At 60.8% G+C, this 14,927-nt stretch overlaps 1 protein-coding gene across 2 annotated transcripts; it reads right to left on the bottom strand.

Annotated features, from left to right (window-relative positions):
* Window positions 1–777: 777 nt before the first annotated feature.
* On the bottom strand, window positions 778–9,191 carry CDC34 (cell division cycle 34, ubiqiutin conjugating enzyme). 2 transcript variants are annotated; one of them, XM_023242434.2, is made up of 5 exons: window positions 8,965–9,191; window positions 6,072–6,158; window positions 5,866–5,963; window positions 4,949–5,083; window positions 778–1,883 (listed from the first exon to the last, which is right to left on the bottom strand). In XM_023242434.2, the coding sequence occupies exons 1-5, from the start codon at window positions 9,139–9,141 to the stop codon at window positions 1,622–1,624; spliced, it is 759 nt and encodes a 252-aa protein (XP_023098202.1). In that variant the 5' UTR covers window positions 9,142–9,191; the 3' UTR covers window positions 778–1,621. The 2 variants fall into 2 exon arrangements, with proteins under 2 accessions (XP_023098202.1, XP_023098204.1); XM_023242436.2 differs by having other exon boundaries at window positions 778–1,835; window positions 8,965–9,153.
* Window positions 9,192–14,927: the final 5,736 nt, after the last annotated feature.

Genomic DNA, 14,927 nt, shown 5'->3' with positions numbered 1-14,927 from the left:
ATGAACCGTGAGATCGTGGCCAGGGCTGAAGTCGGGATGTCTGAGCCACCAGGCGCCCCCGGGCAACCCTAATTATGATCTCTGTTTTGCAGATAGGTTATGGGATGTGAACCCCAAGGCCTCAGGTATCAGTCAGATCTCTGTGCAGAAGCTTCCTTGGCAGTTGTGTGGGGGACGGCCTGAAGGGAACACGATTCCCATGGAGACGTGGGGTCCGCGCCCCTCCCCTCGGGTCTGGGTGGGTGCACGCCCGTGTCCAGCCCTGTGCAGAAGTGGTGCGTGTGACCCCCGAGTGGTGAAGCGGCCTTGCTCCCGGGGTCCTCCCGCCGGAGCCCGTGCCGCCGTGCCGTGAGGACACCCGGACGGGGTGGGGCGGGGACGGGCCACCCCACCGTGCCGTCCGCTTCCAGACCTCCACCCACCAAGGTCTTCTCGTGCAGGCTGCCAGCCCCCCACACCGCCCCCCGGAAATGCCTCTAGGCTGAGGTGAAGGGAGTGCCCAGCCTGGCCTCGGCGCCCTGTGGAGGTTATAAACATGAGCCACTGGCCTGGCCCTGCCTGTACCTGCTCAGCACACGGGCGAGGGTCACACGCCCAGGCTCCCACTCCGGAGGCTGGGTCGCTGGTGATACACCACAGAGCTCAGAGGCCCAAACTAGGTGCAGGAGGAGCGGGAACAGGTGTGGCCGCCACAGTCCCGCCGAGAACACCGCTTGAGTCCAGAGGGGCCCCTCCCCACCCTGCACTTCCCTCCGGGTTTAAGAAAAGCCAGAGATGAAGAGTGAAACCTTCCACGTTTTAATGGAGAAACATCATTCAGGTTAAAACACCACCAGACCGCGAGGGCAAACCGGGAAAGGCGTGTGCAGGCCGCCGTGGGGATCTGTGTGCACCCTGGATGTACCTGCCCCTCTGGCCCGTCCCCCACCTGTGTGGGGTTGTCTGAGCCCCAGGCGCAGTGACTGGTCAGGCTGGGCGTGTGCTCGTCTGACCCAAGGGGGGACCTCAGTCCTGATGCCATCTGACCCTGAGCCCAGGCCACTCTGGACTTAACAGTTACACTGAAATGAAGCCACCGGGCCTGGGTGACACCAGCACACAGGACTCCTTGGGGGTGCTGCGGCCACAGAGGGGCCGCCTGGGGCCTGATGGCCGGCCCCGCCAGCAGACCAGCTGGCCCCAAGAATCTGGGGCCGTGACCTGGCCCGAAGGGGCACCTGGTGGCCCACCGCTCTCTGCGGTCCTTCGGGAAGGCCAAGGACAGTTGGTTCTGTAGCTTCTCATAAAGTCGTTTTATTTAGATTCCAAACAAACCAAAGCAGAGAGAAGAGGTGACCACAAGTGAATCCGTCAGCGCGAGCCGCAGGCCCAAGTCTCTGGCTCAGCCAGCAGGAGCTGAACACGCACACGGGCGGGTCTGCGTCCCTCAGGCCACCGCCGCCCAGGCCCGCCCCACCTGGCGGGCTGCAAGGGACCCGGGACACACGCGCGGGAAGGGAGGGCGACGCCCGGGAGGAGACCACCCAGGGGGCCGGGCAGCACCCCTCCCATGGGGCAGTCTCGCCACACAGTCCGGGGCTGCTGAGGTAAAATCTGTACGTTTATTCTTGGGGTCGCCCTGTCAGGACTCCTCGTTGCCGGAGTCGTCCTCGTCGTCCCCAAAGCAGCTGTCGGCCTCAGCCTCGGGCTCGCCGTCCTCGTAGTAGTCGTCGTAGAAGAGGTCTGAGCCCTCGTCGGGCGCTGGCGCCTTGGTCTTCACACAGTACTCAGCCAGCGTGGTGGGCACCTTCACGCCGTCCCGCTCTGCGTCCACCTTGGTCCCCAGGACCTGCTTCCTGCGGGAGACACGGGCCCACAGGTCACCGCTCTGTCTCCTCGGGGCCCTGCAGGCAGGAGCACAGACGCCACAGGGGAGGGCCCCTTGAGCCACCAGAGAGGAATCATGGAGACCGGCGGCACCCCGTGGGAGGGTGAAGCCACTACTGCGGTTCAAGCCGGCAGACATCAGCCACCAGGGGCGACGGGACCGGGGCTGGACCAGATCTCCAGCTGCCTGTGCCGGCTGGACAGGGGCGGAGCGGATGAAGAGGGCCAACGCCAGGGGGAAATGGGGACAAGGGAACGCGGGCCCAGGAGGTGACAGACGCCATGGGTCACGCCCAGGACAGAGCAGACAGCTCTCCTGGGGACTCGGCGTGGCACCCCCATGAGCTGTGGCAGGGTGGACACCGAGAGCCCACGTCCCAGCACAGATGACACCCCAGACGGACACCCTGCAGCATCACCCCACTGGGGGGGGGGGCCCTCCAAGTCAGCCGGCTCTGCCCCCGTTGTGCGGGGAACACACTTGGCGGGGGCGGGGGGACAGGCGGGCAGAAGCGCCCGTCACAGCCTTGCTCACGTGGGCGCATGTGAGCCAGCCCACGGGGAGTCTTCAGGGATAAAAACAGTCTGGTTTTAATTTTGGCACCACGTGGGAGGTGCTGGGAAAAACTGGGGCGAAGAACAGGCCATGTGGGCAGGACCCCCCGCCACGGAGCCGAGCCGAGCGCCCTCGCCCCGAGACCCCACGAGGGTCCCGCGCAGCAGCACCGGGAGGCCTGCAGAGCACCCGGCATCACTCGTGGCAGACACCCCGCTCAGCGCCTCCTCACTTCCACAGACCCAAGGCTGTGACCCCGCCCGGCATCGGGGGACAGCTATCCTGGGACGACAACGGGGGACAAACAAACGGGGGAAGGGCTGCCCTACATGCGCATGGGTCACCCTGGGGCCGCGTGTGTGGCTTGGGGGGGCTCTGATGCACTCAGGTCACACGTGCAACACCGCAGAAATCGTTCAGAAAATTCTGCTCACGTAAAATACCACGGAAGCAGCAAAAAACGGGCCAGGTCTACGGAAGAAAACCGGCACAATTTTACTCAGAGGAAAGAGAACCAAAACCAACAGAAACGGCCTGCAGCTACGGGCTGTAGACCCCTGACACCCGCGTCTCTCCAGCGTGAAGCACGAGGCGGCAAAGAGCTCTGGCACACGATGCGGAACAGCGTGTGAGGCCCGTGCGCGTGCACGGCGCGGTTCTCCACGTTTCTAGCACGCATATCAGCGGCTGCCAGGGCAGGGTGGTGGTGGACGTGGGTGTCTGGAAGGCTACACAGAAACTGTCAGGTGTTAGTGTTACGGGGCTTCCTTTTCGTTTCTCTCAGGATGTGTGTGTTTCTCTATCACAAACACGTTGCCTTCTCAGCACACAGTTGTTTCTGGGGCTTCGTCTGTGTGAACTGTGGCAACTTAAAGTGCATGGCGGTGAGTTTTGACCCACATATGTCCTGAGACGCTGCCCCACAAGCGAGGTCGCAAACATACCCCTCACCCCCGGAGGTTCTGCTGTGTCTTTTACATTCTGCCTCTCTGACAGACACCAACGTGCTTTCTGAGGCTACGTGGACAGGCCCCGGCCTGCTCCCTCCTTGCCTGCGGCTGTACGCCTGGGCCGTTGACAGCTTTGGCAAATCGAGACTGTTCTGAACATTCGTGTGCGTACCGGTGTGGACAAGCGCCCCGTTTCTCTTGGGTAAATACTCAGACCTCAAGTGGCTGGGTCCTAATGTAGGTGTGCATGTGACTTACCCATTTTCTTTAATTAAAAGGTAAATGATGGGGGGGTGTGGTGCCTGACTGGCAGGGTCGGAAAAGCATGTTTGATCTTGGGGTCATGAGTTCGAGCCCCACGTTGGGAGTAGAGATTACCTAAATAAAACTTAAAAAATGACAAACTGAAAGGGTATCTAGGAAAAACCTAACAAAGGGTTAAGTCTGTCCTGAAATGAGTCAATAAACCCGCATTAAAAAGTAACAATGGACAACAGACACAGAGCAGCTCACACAAATCCAGGGAGAGAGAAAAGGGGGTCAAGCACAAGCAGCTCTAGGCCCTAAGTGGACAGCGTGTACACCCAGGGCCTTAGACCAGGTTCCCACCCTGGTCCCGCACCTGCCCGCTGAGTGTCCATCCTGTGCAAAGTTCCCTTTCCAAGGGTGCTCACCTGTTTATTCAGAAGGGGAGAGCACTGGAAATGACCACCCGCCAGGTGGAGGATTAGTCCTGGCCAATCCCCAAGTGATGCATCGCTTTCCTAACCAGACAAAACTTATTTTCTAGAAAAGATAGCAATTTTCTAAATGCGCTAGTATCATGATCATTTTCTGCCTTTAGGAAATGATTCCAAGCTTCAAAATTACAAATGTCAATGATGTTCACAGCAAGAAACCACTGAGCAGAAAAGATACAACGTGACATAAACCAGGCCTCAGTAGTACACAAAACGTATGTTCCCCCCCAAAAGAAAGTAGGAAAACAGAGTTGATGTCAGGAGCAGGTACCTGAAGGACCGTGGTCCCGGAGCGTTTATAGATAGGCGTCAGGGGCCAAAATGCAGACAGGAGGCCCCGCAATGCTTGCGAGAGGCTCCCCAGGAGGGAGGGGAGAGGCTCCCCAGGAGGGAGGAGAGAGGGGCGGGGGCATGACGGAAGACCGGGAGAGTCTCTGCTATTTTAGTTACAAAGCAAAGAAACCGCGGCGAACCCTTGTTAAAGCCTGGCGGTCACCACTCAGGGGCTTCTGTATGTATGTGCCACCAGGTCTGTGCACGACACACGTGCACCACAGGTGCTCTGAACGCACACACCGTGTTACACATCTCACAGGCATTAAGCTACACATCTGCGACACACACTGGGGCACCTCACCGTGCGACAGAGAAAGAGGACACCCATTTTCTTTAAAAAAAAAAAAAGGGGGGCAAGGTTGAGGGCAAGGAGACCAGCAGAAGAACCAAGGTGTAGGCTTCAGGCTGGCTGGCTCCTCCCCAGGGCTGCAAGTCCCTACTGGGACTGCTGGCCATGAGCAAGCTGGAGGTGTGTGGGCCTGCACAGAAGCCCTCCTCACCTGATGATGTCCGTGTACTCCCGGTCCTTGCCTTTGCTCTCTTTCCACTTCCTGTACATCACAGAGGCATCCACGTTCGCCGGCGAGAAGGTGTTAGGTTCGTTGAGGAGGGAGATGACGCTCAGCAGGATGGTCCTGGGGGGGAAGTAGGGAGTCAACAGGTGCAGGGCGTTTTTGGCCCACGCCACCCACCTAGGAGCTGGGCTCTCAGGCTACGCCCAGGCCCAAGCGTCACTGGGGAGCTTCCGGACACACTGAAGCCAGCACCTGCCTGGGGACCCTCACAGCCTCCCAACCCTGCAGATGACATCTGACTGGACTTCTCGTCGTCCCTTTTTGTCTCAGGCCCCAAGAACAGCAGGGTCCGACCCCCCCCCCCCCCCCCCCCCCCGTCCATCCACCTGCCCGCCCAGCTCCCAGGACGACATGACGTGGGAGCAGCTGAAGCCAGGACCACCTTTGTCCCACATGTCCCTATCCCCGAGGCATCCTGCGGGCAAACAGGTCCCTCTGTGCCACCAACTTCTACAATAGTTCGGGCTGGACTAAAGACGTGCAGGCTGCGAGGCAGGGAGGCTAGCCCACTCAGGATGAGCAGCTCAGCCCTGAGACGGAGGGGAGATCCCAGGGGCAGGCAGAGGGGCCATGGGAGGGAAGACACAGACCCGAGACTCCCAGAGGCTGTTCCTCATGGTGGATGGGGCAGGGGGCACCAAGAAATGAGAGGCTAGCAGAATTGGTCCTGGGGTCTTTGGGGCCCCCAGTATCCTGGTGGGAGGCCAGTTTGGACAGATGCCACGGTACTCTGGCAAGTCATGGCCCTGAAGAGGCCCCGAAGCAGCAAGGTTAGGAATGCTGTGGGGGCCAGGGGTCCACGTGCTGACCAGTCCCTCCCGCAGGGTCTGGCCCAGCCTCACCTGACGTTCTGCGTAGGGTTCCAGCGCTCTGAGGGCAGCTCCCCACTCTGGGGATCATCAACTGGGGGGTGGAGAATGGAGATGCACACATCCCCCGTCTGTGTGAGGACAGGAGAGAGGGGTCAGCGCCCACAGCACTGCCACCAGGCAGCGCAGTGCCCTCCCCACTACAGGGGAGCCGGGAGGGGCCTGCCCGGTGGGCTCACCTCGTAGATGTTGGGATGCCACATCTTGGTCAGGAACCGGAAGGCTGGCGGGGAGTAGGGGTAGTCGATAGGGAACTTGAGGCGTGCCTGGGGAGGGGCAGAGAGCAGAAAAGCTCAGCCAGTGCTGGCCACTGCTCAGGGACTGTGCCCACGAACACACAAACAAGGACACTGGCCAGGACAGACCCCCCTGTTGCAGGAGGACTGCCTGGACCCTGCTGGTCACCCCTCACAGACCCCCCCCCCCGGACTCTTTGGGGTGGCCTGAGCAGACCCTGGCCCCCCTCCTGCTGCTGAAGGCCAACTCCAAGGCCATTCTTGGCCCAGGCCCGTGGGAGGGGCCAGGAGCCAGGCCCCAGGGAGCTGTGCACCCCCAGCATGGCGGCGACTCCTAGGCCTCAGTTTCCAGGCTGTGGGGAAGGTTAAAAATAGATGTGTGTTCACTCGGCAATCATTCCCGACACCTCTGTGGGCTGGGCTCTGTGGGAGGAGATGAGTCAGCGCTGGACGGATGGGCTCTCTGCCCACAAGCATCCATCCTGGGGGGCCAGGAAGGCAGACAGGAAGGTCCTGGGGCAGACTGGGGAGGGCTGCCTGCCGAGGCCTCAGCAGGTGAAGGAGCTTCGTTTGCGGCTTGAGCCCCAGTCCCAGACATGGGGATGTCTGGCCTAGGGTCCTGGTGGTGCTCCAGGCTCTCCCGGGCGAGCCAGTGTGCTGGGAGCCAAAGCTGGGCTCCTCTGCTGGAGCTTCCCAGGCCCATCTCTGGAGAGTCACCCTCCTGGGCAGGGGCACAGGGGCATTTAGAAGTCCCTCTGTTCCTGGGTGATTGTGCTGAGGCCTGGGAGGCAGGTAACTTACTGGTGACTGCAGAGCAAACCTGGAGCTCAGAACCTGCCCTACAGGTTTCTAAGCGATGGCCCCGAGGACAGCTGTTCTCAAACACCCAGCAAGTCCCACCTCATCTTGTCTCAAGCGTCCCCAGAGATGCCTTCACTACTGAGCAAACTGAGGCTCAGAGAAGGAAAGTACCTTGCCCAAGGACACACAGCAAGCAAGCTGGGAGGAGGTTGTTGAACCGCGTCTCTCTGGCACCCCCTTGAGTACACTGCGTTGCCCAAATGCTCACCATGGCCCATGAAGGACAAGGAAGGCGCCGCAGGAAGTGGCTGGGAAGCGGCGGTGGCCGCCAGGCACTTCCCAGTCTGGCTGTTCCACACCTGCTGCAGAGGGTCTCCCCACCCAGTCACGCCTCGACAGGAGGATCAGGGTGGGTGCCAAAACCACCCCGGGTCCCCCGCCGGCTTCTCTGAGGACACAACACAACACAACCTATGGCAGATGTGTTCGAATCTGGCAGGGCCCCACCCCCAGTCCATTCTTCTCCAGAAAGACGAGACAATTCCCCCAACCCTAGTGTGGAGGATCCCCTGCAACCAGTTAGTGAGCAAGAGTCAGAAGCCCACATCCTTTCCTTCCAGATCTGTGAGCTCACTTAGTCTCTTAGTCTCGCTGTTGCCTCAGGGTGGGACTCCACCTCCGGCTCTGAATGGAGCTCCCACCCCTCCAGCCTGAAGCACACAAAGGAGGCTGGGGGAGGGATCTAGTTGGACCATTAGGTGATCAACCCCAAATCCAGTCCCCGCGTGCAAGAGGCCGGATTGCTGATGCACAACTCAGGCGGGAGTGGTCCACAGTCCTCCCCCCATCCCACCCCAACACCAGGGGAATCTCAACTCAGGACTCACCCCCAGCAGACCAGGCTGCTCCCTCACAGCCACTGAGCAGGCTCAGCTAAAACAGGAGCCAAAAGTGCAAACGCAGACATCTGTCCTGGGAGTATCACCCGCCCCTCCCCCACAGCCTGGCCTAGCTGTGGTTTCTGCCCGCCACCCCCCCTCCAACCTGGCAGGGCTGGGGGAGGGTGTTCCCAGGCTGAGGGCCCTTTCCCCACCTCTCATGCAGGCAGACCCCTGGCCCCATCCCTCTGGCTCAAAGAGCAAAGCCCTACAATCTGACAAGGGTCCCTCCAAGGCCACGTGGGGGCTCAAATGGTGAGATCAAGAAAGCTGCCTGGGTTCTGGCTCAGATCTTCTGTCCCACTAGCGCGAAACACAGCCAGTGCCAGGGCCAGCACCCCCTCCCTGCTCCCAGAAAAGAACTGCCCGGGATGAAACTATCACAGGGGACAGAGAAAACGACCCAGACGTGAGATTTGAGCCCCAAAAGGACACCTGCTCGGCGAAACCCGAGAAAAGCAAGTTGCGGCAAGAGAGGGGCCCCAGGTTTGAGGCCAGGGTCCCGGGTCCTGGGTCCGTGGGGTTGCTCTCTGAGGTGTGGCTCCCAGGGACAAAGTGGAGAGTGGCAGTGATGCCACAGTCTTGCCTCAACGTTCCCTAGAGAACAACTTACATAAAGCTCTAGAGGAAGCCAAGTGGGCCTGGCCGGCTGCTATCGGGAAGAGTGGCTGCTTTCCAAGCAGGCCCCAGCTGGCAAGGCCCCATCTGAGCCTTTGTTGGAACCCAAACAAGTGGCGGAGCAGCCCCCCCAGTCTGGCCTCCCTCCCTCCCTTCCCCAGCCCCGTGCTCCCCAACAATAGAGCTTGCTAGGTCTGGGGAGGCTCTTTGTCTCCTCCGGGCAGGGGGCGGGGAAGGCAGCTGAGGGCCCGGGTCCGCCAGAGGCTGAGGTAAGCACGAGCCCCACACCCAAACAAACAGGGAGCGCCCCGAGCCCTCTCTCCGGGGATCCGGCAGACCGGCCGGGAAGGCGGGGGCCTGGAGCTGCTTCCAGGGACGGAAGGGGTGGCCGAGAGAACCACTAGCTAGACCGAGGGAGACGGGGACCGCCGCGGGCACAGAGGTCGGGTGGGAACCGGGACTGCGAGCCGCGGGCTCACCTTGAAGTAGCCGCCCTCGTAGTAGGTGTTGGGGGGCCCGAAGATGGCCACCTCCCAGTTGTACAGGTCGCCCTCGTCCACCAGGGTCACCCGGAAGCCCTCCACCGGCTCCTCCTGCAGCCCCTTGAGCTCGAGCAGCAGAGCCTTCTGCGAGCTGGGCACCAGCGGCCGGGCCATGGCGGCGGCGGCGGCGGCGGGGCCCGGGGTCGGGGGCGCGCTGGGCCGTGGGGCCGCCGCGGAGGCACGGGACGGGCCGGGCCGCGCGCCGGCCGGGGAGGCGCCGGGGCTGGGGCCGCCGCCGCCGCCTTCCTCTTCTACGCCACCGCCGCCGCCGCCGCCGCCGCCGCTCGGGGCCCCTGAGCGCTCCACTCGCTCTGGCACCGCCGCCCGCCCGGCGCTCGCCTCGGCCTGACCCGCGCGCCCCGCCCCACGCTGCGCCTGCGCGCCGCCGCCGGCCCCCCCCCCCTCCCCTCGACTGCGCCTGCGCGCGGCGGCCGGGCCCGGACCGCACCTGCGCGCCCGCCCGCGGGGCACGCCGGGAAATGGAGTCCCCGCCCCCGGCCCGCCGAGCGCGCAGGCGCAACCGCGGGGAGGGAGGGAGGGAGGGAGGGGGCCGAGCGCGCAGGCGCCTTGGAGCTTTCGACCCCCGGGAGGCCGCCGCCGCCCCCCTCTCGGACTAGCATCCAGGACGCCTGTGCGCGAGGAGGCGGGCAGGGTTGGGCTGCGTCGTCCCGGCACGGGCCGCTGAGCTTTTGGGGTCTTTTTTATGACGTCCCAGCACGGGGTGGGGCCGGGGGCGGGCCGGGGCGGGGTCCTTTGGCCCGGGAAGGGAGGACGGAGGCGGATTCCCTTCTCCGGCGGTTCTGAGCGAGCGGAAAGGGCGGCCCGGCCGGCAGTGGGTAGGCGGGAGGGTGGGGTGAGGCAGTGTCTGGGGTCCGCAGACCCGGTCCTCGTTGGGCGGTGCCTCAGTTTCTCGAGGCAGAGGTGAGGAGTGACCTCCCTGCTCAATTCGGTCCGACGAACTGGAATCCAGAGATGGGCAAGACACTGCTCCCCAGGGAAGCTGGGGAGATCAGTGCACCTCCGCTTTCGGGTTTCATTCGGCAGTGTTGATTCAGCACCCAGCCTGGTCGAACCCCCCGCCTGAGTCCCACCCTCGGCTGAGCCCTGCTTGTGCCCGAATCGTAGACTGACCTTCCACCCCAGCTTGTCCTTCCGACTGTGGCTGAGCTCAGATCTGGCTGGTCCGAGGCCTAGACACACAAGCCTTGCTGGGACACTTGGGCATGAGAGTCAGACGTGGTGCCCAGGCCAACATCCTGCACAACCTCAGGGTGACCGCTCCCCATGAGAGTGGGCGTTGGGCCAGTGGCCCCTGCTGTGGTCCCCCCCTGGGATGTGCCTGTAGCCTTGTTGGCAGGTGTCAGGGGCAGCCAATAGCTGCAACACCTTGGGCTCGGCCCTCCTCCAGGTGTCCCAGCTGAGGACAGGCAGGTGTAAACCTGTCTGGGGCAAGGTGAGCAACATCTCCACAGGGGAGAGAGTCAGGGTACTCTGAGAAGGAACCCCGGGCAGAGCTGAGCTTCAGATGGCTGACCCAAGCCTGGGGCTTTGACTGTCTCATCCATAAAGGGGGCTCTGGGCTTCGAGTCTCAGAACCTCTGCCCTCCTTTGAGGCGCGTGGAGTGGGCCCCTCAGCTGTAAAAGGACTGTGTACCCTGTGCCAAGTGCACTCTGACGCTCATTCTCTGCCTATAGCAGCAGTGTTGGCGTTGGCGTGTGGTAGCTTACAGATAAATGGTCGTGAGAGCTAATCGTGATTCTTCCAGAGAGGCTTCCCAGGATCTCCCTATGTAATCCCCACAGCCCCACAAAGTGTTGGGTGGGCGGGGTGGCCTTGGAGAGGTAAAGGGAGGTACCAAGTTTATGGCCGCTCCAGCAGGTGCCACATGGGGCCTCATCCCCCAGGAAAGCCTGCTCCTTGGGCTCTGAAATATCCTGGAGTGCTGGTCATCTGGGGTGTCCACAGCACCTTCATTTTCCTTTAGGGGCTTCTCATTCTTAGTCTGTAAGGTTCAAATTGGACTGACCCCCCAAACCCTGGCTGCAGGGATGGGTCACCCAATCAGAGCGTTCCAAGCCCCTGGCTGCACTGGTTGCTTCAGGAACAGCATGTGGCTAACCATCTAATGAGATGCAGCTCTGGGACTTTTTCTGAGAACACTGGGCTGGGGTGACTGAGTGGGGACCTGGCCTGAGGTTAGGGGACCGTCTTATCACCACAAGCCCTACGAACAAAGGTGGCACTCGGGGATCCTGATGACCCTGTGTGTGCTCCCGGATGCAGCCATGCTGACCTCTGAATGCTCCAGAGGTGCAAGCTGATAAATTACTTTCGTTCTTATGAAGCCAGTTTGATGTGGGCCTCCCATCACGTGCCACAGGAGCGCCCTGCATTCAAACCTAAGTTCCGCTCTGGCCTTGGAAATGGCCCTGGGATGCTAAGCCAGGTCTCAGTTTCTCTATCTGTAAAATGAGTTACATGAGATGATATTTGGAAAACTCTTAGCATGGGCGTCGAAGATGTTATGGAGAGGTATACAATGGCATTTTGCTGCAATCACGCCGGTTGAGAAGGAAGACGTGATCTCAGGAGGCAGGGACTGCAGGAGTGGAATAAAAGGACGGACAGGAGAGAATGTGGCCCCTCAAGGGTAGAGGGAAATGGAGTCCTAAGACAGAGGCCTCAAGGCCAGTGTGCTCTGGATGCAATAGAACTGGCTTCGAGGTCAGCCCTGCCTTTTCCTGGTTGTGCCATGGGGCCGGTCACTTACCGTGGGAGAGAATAATGCCCCCCTCACCTCCCATAGCCGTCCACATCCTAATTAATCCCAGAGCCTGTGACTATACCACCTCACAGGACAAAAGGGACTTTGCAGATGAGATTAAGAATCTTGAGATGGGAAGAGAGCACCTGGCTGGAGCATGCAACTTGATCTCAGGGTCATGAGTTGGAGTCCGTTGGGCATAAAGCTTACATTAAAAAGAAGAAGAATCTTGAGATGGGAGATCATTTTGGGTAATCACGGTGGTTGGGCCCTGTGTAATCTACCCCATTCCCAAAGGACCAAAGTCAGACAGATGGGCAGACCCCGTGCTTCTGGCTCTGAGGATGAGGAGGGGCCATGGGCCAAGGACGGCACCTCTGGAAGCCGGAAAACCGAGGAGATGGGGCCCCCGGGGGCCCCTGGGGGAGCCAGCCCTGCCTACACCTGGGAGTTAGGACCTGTGAGCCCAGGGCTGTCAGAGAACCAGTGTGTGTAACTTTAAGCCACTGAATTCACGGTGATTTGTAACAACAGTCGTGGGAATTGAATACACTTAGCTCTGTAAGCTTCAGATTCTTCCGCTGGAAAATTGATTGATTCATGACTTCCATGCACAGATCTAGGCCCTGGGGCTACAGAGAACAGGACTAGCAAAGCCACCCACCTGTGGAGAGGTAGGGAGAGAGGCCATAAACAAATCGGTAAATAAATAGCGATTTTTGGTAGCAATAATGGCCAAGAAGAAAAATACAGTATGGTGAGGCATTAGCAACAGGAGTGGTTGGAGGGTTGGTTTGGAGAGTGGTCAGGGGAGGTGTCCCTCAGGAGGTGGCATCTGAGCAGAGACCAGAATGAAGGGAGGAAGTGAGCGATGTGGGTCTGGAGTAACAGTGTTACAGAGACGGGCTAGCACATACAAAGGCCCCGAGGTGGGGACAAGTTGCTCTAGCTAGAGACTGGTGTGCCTGAGACAGAGTGAGGGGGCAGAGGCAAGACCAGGAGCTGGGGAGTCTCCTGGGTCAGCTTTCTTGAGTGCTGACTTTGCTCACAGGACTTGTGGTGGTGTAATGGCTCCAGAACTCAGGCCAGGTCCTCCCAGCTCAACTGTGTCAAAAACAATCCCAGGGCTGCATCTCATTGGCCATCCAGGAGTCACCTGCTGTTCCAGAAAAGGGCCAGCTGAGGGGGAGGAGGCATCCAGCCACGCCCCCAGACCCGGGTGGACAGGTGGCTTCCACAGAGGCCACAAACTCCAGGGGAGCCCCAGGTTTGGGAGGTCAGCTAGAGGCTCAGTCCCAGATACAGCAGGCCTAGGGTGTCCTTGGGATGTCTCCAGAAGTCCTAGGTACGTGGTTGGTTCTCGAAGGCTGGAGCAGAGCAAGGCAAGGGGTCCAAGCCATGACTTTGAGAACCCTGGCGTCCGGGCGGCAATAGATGCCTCAGGCCGGTGAGATTCTAAGTGAGGAGGATGTGTGAGGAGAGGCCCTGGACAGAGCTGGGGGGGCCACGTCCCCCGACCCCCAAAGCTGAGATAAGAGGAGGAGGCCGCTACGGGGCGGGGCAGGAGCATTTAGAGAGTGGGCAAGGGGGTGTTTCCAGAAGGGGGAGGTTTGTAGTGTCCCATGGTCCACACTGCTATGAGGTTGAGGCCAGGTGCGAACGTTGTGTCAGCTTCCCTGGACTCTGGTGGCTGGCAGAGATCAAGCCGGGGTCGTAACGAATGGGGACTTCCGGACCTAAGACCACGCATGATGGTGACCCAGGGAGGCAGCGGGCGAGGCTGGATGGGGCAGGGCAATTGTCCTGGCTGGACTTAGCCTCCCTCTATTCTGGGGGGCTCTGGAACATGAGCTGCCCCCAAATTAGCTCCACCTGAGGCAAAGGGGCTGGCTTTTATACCCTCTGGCCATCACTCACTAGCAATGCCTGCCCCAGAAGGAGTGGAGCTTCCTGGGCAGCGTGGCTCCCCTGCAGAGGGGCAGCGGTGAGCCGGGGCAGCAGGGAGGGGTGACCCAGTACACAGTGCCCACCTCAGCTTCTGAGGTCATGAAGGAGTGACCGCAGAGCTGACCGTTGAGGCCCCCACCTGCCCGGGCTCCGGGACAGGTATGCACCTGATGCAGATGGCCCACCTGTCTACGAGCCGAGTGTGGGCAGGGGCCTCACCCACGATTTGTCCCTGCTGCTGCCCGGCCCCGTGGCGGCTGGGTTGCAAATTTCTGGAGCAATCCCTGTGTGTGGGCGCAAGACAGAGTAGAAGCGTTCCAGCCAACACTTATTCAGCGGCTTGCTTTTCCTTAACCTTCCAGTTGCCCATTGCTGCATGATAAATGACCCTAAAGCTTCATGGCAAACACGGTGATCTGTCTCGCTCGTGAATCTGCGCAGTCGGTGCTGCCAGTCGCCTGCTGTCCCCCACTCGGGGCTGCTGAGTGAACCGGTGAGCCCGGGGCGGGGGGCATGGGACCTGCCACCTTTTGTGACCTAGCCGTGGAGATCCTGTAGTGTTACAAAAGCCACCCGAACTCAGTGAAAGGGAATGCGGATTTCACCTCTCGATCTGTCTTTCGAGGGAGGGGTGGGGACGTTCTGGAAGCGTGTGGGAACAGAAATGTTGCTGTGGTCAGTTTTGCAAAACACATAGTCAGTGGCCACAACTCACAGTTCGCTGATCACCTGGCCTGTGCAGGGGGGAGGGATGGGGAGACAAGGTGGTCCTTGCCATCGGTAGCCTGAAAAATGGTTTAAGCTCTGTTCCCACGGGGTCTTCTTCAATCAGAAAAGGGGCCGAGTCCTGGGTCCCATTTACCAGAGTTGGAGGCTGAGGCCACGAGAGTGAGGTCACCGGCCGGCCACCATTCTGGGCTGGGAATGTGACTCCTTCCTCCTGCTCCCAGAGGGGTTCCTCTTGCGAGCAACAATCCCCTTGGAGGGGAGAAGGGTGCCCAGCGGGTGCTTGGTGAACAGTGACAGGACGGACTTCGCAGGTGTGTGTGGGTTCTGGGTGGACCGACGGCAGGTGGCAGAGGTGGTGGAGGGTGTGGGTTCTGGAGTACGCCCCTTGCCGGTAGGGTGACCCTTCACTCCTCTGGGCCTCGACTTCCCCATCTGCCAAAATCGGGGTAGTGATTTGCC

The sequence above is a fragment of the Felis catus genome, chromosome A2 (assembly GCF_018350175.1).
Source record: "Felis catus isolate Fca126 chromosome A2, F.catus_Fca126_mat1.0, whole genome shotgun sequence".
Taxonomy (NCBI): domain Eukaryota; kingdom Metazoa; phylum Chordata; class Mammalia; order Carnivora; family Felidae; genus Felis; species Felis catus.
This window is presented reverse-complemented; position numbering and strand designations above follow the sequence as displayed.